Source organism: Coregonus clupeaformis, chromosome 9 (genome assembly GCF_020615455.1).
Source record: "Coregonus clupeaformis isolate EN_2021a chromosome 9, ASM2061545v1, whole genome shotgun sequence".
Classification (NCBI taxonomy): Eukaryota; Metazoa; Chordata; class Actinopteri; order Salmoniformes; family Salmonidae; genus Coregonus; species Coregonus clupeaformis.
This window is the reverse complement of record NC_059200.1, coordinates 23,923,708-23,928,608: the sequence shown is the minus strand read 5'-3', so window position 1 is coordinate 23,928,608 and position 4,901 is coordinate 23,923,708. Positions and strand designations below refer to the sequence as shown.

At 47.2% G+C, this 4,901-nt stretch overlaps 1 protein-coding gene across 1 annotated transcript; it reads right to left on the bottom strand.

Moving 5' to 3' along the window:
• Positions 1–2,426: 2,426 nt before the first annotated feature.
• LOC121574521 (C3a anaphylatoxin chemotactic receptor-like) lies at positions 2,427–3,409 on the bottom strand. Its single transcript, XM_041887127.1, has one exon. The coding sequence runs from the start codon at positions 3,407–3,409 to the stop codon at positions 2,525–2,527; it is 885 nt and encodes a 294-aa protein (XP_041743061.1). The 3' UTR covers positions 2,427–2,524.
• Between the last annotated feature and the right edge of the window lie 1,492 nt (positions 3,410–4,901).

Genomic DNA, 4,901 nt, shown 5'->3' with positions numbered 1-4,901 from the left:
ATTGGATTTATGTTAAAATAAAAAATATGAATTTCGCTTACGTTGATGACTTTAATCAAATCCAAATCAGTTTTCCATATTGATTCAATGTCATCACATTGAATTATTTTGTTCAAATCAAATGTATTTTTTATTTTATTAGTCACATGCGCCGAATAAAACAGGTTTAGATCTTACCGTGAAATGATTACTTACAAGCCCAAATCACGTGGAAACAACGTTGATTCAACCAGTTTTTGCCGTGTGGGTTATTACCAGTGATGTATATCAACCCTGGATTGCAGATGCTATTTATTGGCTAGTGAGAGGCATTGAAGCCACCAGTCAGCCATATTGGCACTCCTGAGAAGGAGGAGTCCTCCATAGGAATTCAACGGTTTTTCAATTAAATGTTTATGAAAGGACAAAATTACATGTATATAAGTATTTTTGTTGTTGTAAATGGGGACAGTAACACGAGAACTTTCAAAAGAAATCACAGTTAAAGGAAAATATATATATTTATATATATATTTATGTTTAGCTCACATAATATAATTTAAAAGTATGAATTAAGATGGTTGTAATAGAATAAACGTGCCAAAACAAATGTAGACATTATTACATGCATTTCTATAGCTTCCAAAATATTTTTTACAATGGTGGGGAGTGCCAAGATGGAGGCATGTGGCTTCAACATAGCGCCCCCTTTCAGTCATCCAGTGTATACTGTGAGGGAAAAAAGTATTTGATCCCCTGATGATTTTGTTTGCCCACTGACAAAGAAATGATCATTCTATAATTTTAATGGTAGGTTTATTTGAACAGTGAGAGACAGAATAACAACAAAAAAATCCAGAAAAACACATGTGAAAAATGTTATACATTGATTTGCATTTTAATGAGGGAAATAAGTATTTGACCCCTTCTCAATCAGAAAGATTTCTGGCTCCCAGGTGTCTTTTATACAGGTAACAAGCTGAGATTAGGAGCACACTCTTAAAGGGAGTGCTCCTAATCTCAGTTTGTTACCTGTATAAAAGACACCTGTCCACAGAAGCAATCAATCAATCAGATTCCAAACTCTCCACCATGGCCAGGACCAAAGAGCTCTCCAAGGATGTCAGGGACAAGATTGTAGACCTACACAAGACTGGACTGGGCTACAAGACCATCGGCAAGCAGCTTGGTGAGAAGGTGACAACAGTTGGTGCGATTATTCGCAAATGGAAGAAACACAAAATAACTGTCAATCTCCCTCGGCCTGGGGCTCCATGCAAGATCTCACCTCGTGGAGTTGCAATGATCATGAGAACGGTGAGGAATCAGCCCAGAACTACACGGGAGGATCTTGTCAATGATCTCAAGGCAGCTGGGACCATAGTCACCAAGAAAACAATTGGTAACACACTACGCCGTGAAGGACTGAAATCCTGCAGCGCCCGCAAGGTCCCCCTGCTCAAGAAAGCACATATACAGGCCCGTCTGAACTTTGCCAATGAACATCTGAATGATTCAGAGGAGAACTGGGTGAAAGTGTTGTGGTCAGATGAGACCAAAATCGAGCTCTTTGGCATCAACTCAACTCGCCGTGTTTGGAGGAGGAGGAATGCTGCCTATGACCCCAAGAACACCATCCCCACCGTCAAACATGGAGGTGGAAACATTATGCTTTGGGGGTGTTTTTCTGCTAAGGGGACAGGACAACTTCACCGCATCAAAGGGACGATGGACGCGGCCATGTACCGTCAAATCTTGGGTGAGAACCTCCTTCCCTCAGCCAGGGCATTGAAAATGGGTCGTGGATGGGTATTCCAGCATGACAATGACCCAAAACACACGGCCAAGGCAACAAAGGAGTGGCTCAAGAAGAAGCACATTAAGGTCCTGGAGTGGCCTAGCCAGTCTCCAGACCTTAATCCCATAGAAAATCTGTGGAGGGAGCTGAAGGTTCGAGTTGCCAAACGTCAGCCTCGAAACCTTAATGACTTGGAGAAGATCTGCAAAGAGGAGTGGGACAAAATCCCTCCTGAGATGTGTGCAAACCTGGTGGCCAACTACAAGAAACGTCTGACCTCTGTGATTGCCAACAAGGGTTTTGCCACCAAGTACTAAGTCATGTTTTGCAGAGGGGTCAAATACTTATTTCCCTCATTAAAATGCAAATCAATTTATAACATTTTTTACATGCGTTTTTCTTGATTTTTTGTTGTTATTCTGTCTCTCACTGTTCAAATAAACCTACCATTCAAATTATAGACTGATCATGTCTTTGTCAGTGGGCAAACGTACAAAATCAGCAGGGGATCAAATACTTTTTTCCCTCACTGTATATAAATAATTGGTTATTACTTTGTTGCTTGTAAAATAAACACAATTTTGCAAAACAGATCATTCTCATTTTATTAATTCAACAAGTTATCATGTTTTGTGATCAAGTACCAGCATAAGAATTCATGTATTATTATTAAGATAAAGACAACACATGCCCTATCACCTAAGTATGCTGATTATGAATACGTCCCAGGAGAATTATCACCCGTTATCAGACATCCTCGCTGAAGACATTCTCAAATACTTTACGGAGAGAGACCTTGACAATCTCCTTGAAGTCCTGTCCGATGAACACGTACAGGATAGGGTTGAGGCAGCTGTTGACATAGGCCAGAGAGCGTCCCAGGGGGTACAGAGCCACCACTTCAAAGGACTCTAACCTATACAAAATCAAAAGAGCTATGATGTGATACGGCAGCCAGCACACAAAGAATGCTGCCACCACGCTCAGAATGACCTGTAAGACCCTCTGTGACTTGAAGCGACCTCTGCTCACCCTCCTGCCGATGAGCAGGTAGCAGACAGCGATGACCAACAGGGGAACGAGGAAGCCGAGGACCAGCCTGGAGAAAATTTTGGCTTGCATATGCGAGGAGAAGCTGAAGGAAGAACTGCCGCACCTAATTAAGTTGTCATCAATATTGATGGTCTGATTATGGATCATGTCGGGGAGACTGAGGAGCATGGCCAGGAACCAGGCCAGACCACACTGCAGCCACGCCAGTGTGATTTTCCGGTGGTTCTGGACCAGGACAAAGCGGTCTAGGCTGATCAGAACCAGAGTGAAGACGCTGGCGAACATGTTGAGGTGCATTACCGAGGGCATAACCTTGCACATAGCCTCTCCGAACGGCCAGTTGAGTTCCAGTTTGATCACAGCTATGCGGAAGGGTATGGAGAAACAGCAGAGGAGGTCTGCTACAGCCAGGTTTACAAACCAGACGGTGTTGACTGTCCTCTTCATCTTCACTCCAGCTATCCAGATGACAAAGGCGTTGCCTGGGATACCGAGGATGCACACGATCCTGTAGATGACAATGGACACCACCCAAATGGGCTGATTTCCCTGCTCCGGTTGTTGAGTTTCATTGAACATGTAAGTAAAGCACAATTGTAATCGTCGTAAAATCCTGCTGTGACACTCTGGCTCCATGGACTTTGATATTTGAGCCAGGGTTGTTCACTTTCATTTGTTTGGGTGTATTTCATTTGGTGGTGTTGGGGATGGGTGAGTTTCATTTTGTTTGTGTCTATGGTGATTGGTCTATGACTCCCAATCGGAGGTAACGAGTGTCAGCTGTCGGCTCGTTATCTCTGATTGGGAGCCATATATATTCTGTGTGTTTTCTCCTTTGTTTTGTGGGTTATTGTTTCCGTGTTCCTGTTTAGTCTATGTACTGTTGGACTTCACGTTTCGTCATTTTGTTTTGTAGTTACGTGCTTTGATTATTAAAGTCATCATGTTCACTCGCAACGCTGCGCATTGGTCTCCTCCTTCAGACGATCGTGACAGAATAACCCACCACAAGAGGACCAAGCGGCGTAACAAGCGGCAACAGGACCTACCTACACAGGATGTATGGACGCCTCCAAAAGATTCATGGACATGGGAGGAGATACGGGCTGGAAAGGGTCCTTGGGCACAACCGGAGGAATATCACCGCCCTCGTGAAGAGCTGGAGGCAGCTGCAGCCGAGAGGAGGTGGTATGAGGAGGAATATCACCGCCCTCGTGAAGAGCTGGAGGCAGCTGCAGCCGAGAGGAGGTGGTATGAAGAGGAAGCGCGGAGTCGAGGCTGGAAGCCCGTGGTTACTCCCCAAAAATTTTTTTGGGGGGGGCACATGGCTTGGGCGCCTGGGCAGCAGGAGGCTGCCACAGGGAGAGCTGGAGAGAAGGCTATCGGATTACGGGAGCCATTGGCGAGTAGAGGGAGGGAAGTTGTTGTGGCACGGCATGAGAGACTGAAGTGTGTTACCAGTCCGGTCCGGCCCGTTCCTGATCCCCAGTTAAGGCCAGTGGTGTGTGTTCCCGGTGCGGACCGGCCTGTTCCTGCTCCAAGCACGTATCCTACGGGGTGCGTCACCAGCCCAGCCCGGCCTGTTCCTTCAGAGCCGTCCGCCAGACCGGAGCCGCTAGAGCCTTCCGCCAGACAGAATCATACACCTGCTATGGAATCAGCAGGAGCCGACGCAGCCTATGCTGGACTGGAGGCTCGGGTTCGTGACGGGCAGGAGCGGCTCATGCGGATGGGAGCCGCCCTGCTGGAGGTGATGACTGCTATCCGAGGCTGGGGTCCGCCTCCACCGCTAGCCGCCCAGCCAGCACCATCAGCCAGCCATGAGCAGCCAGACCCGTCAGCCAGCCATGAGCAGCCAGATCCGTCAGCCAGCCATGAGCAGCCAGATCCGTCAACCAGCCATGAGCAGCCAGATCCGTCAGCCAGCCGCGAGCAGCCAGATCCGTCAGCCAGCCATGAGCAGCCAGATCCGTCAGCCAGCCGCGAGCAGCCAGATCCGTCAGCCAGCCACGAGCAGCCAGATCCGTCAGCCAGCCATGAGCAGCCAGACCCGTCAGCCAGCCGTGAGCAG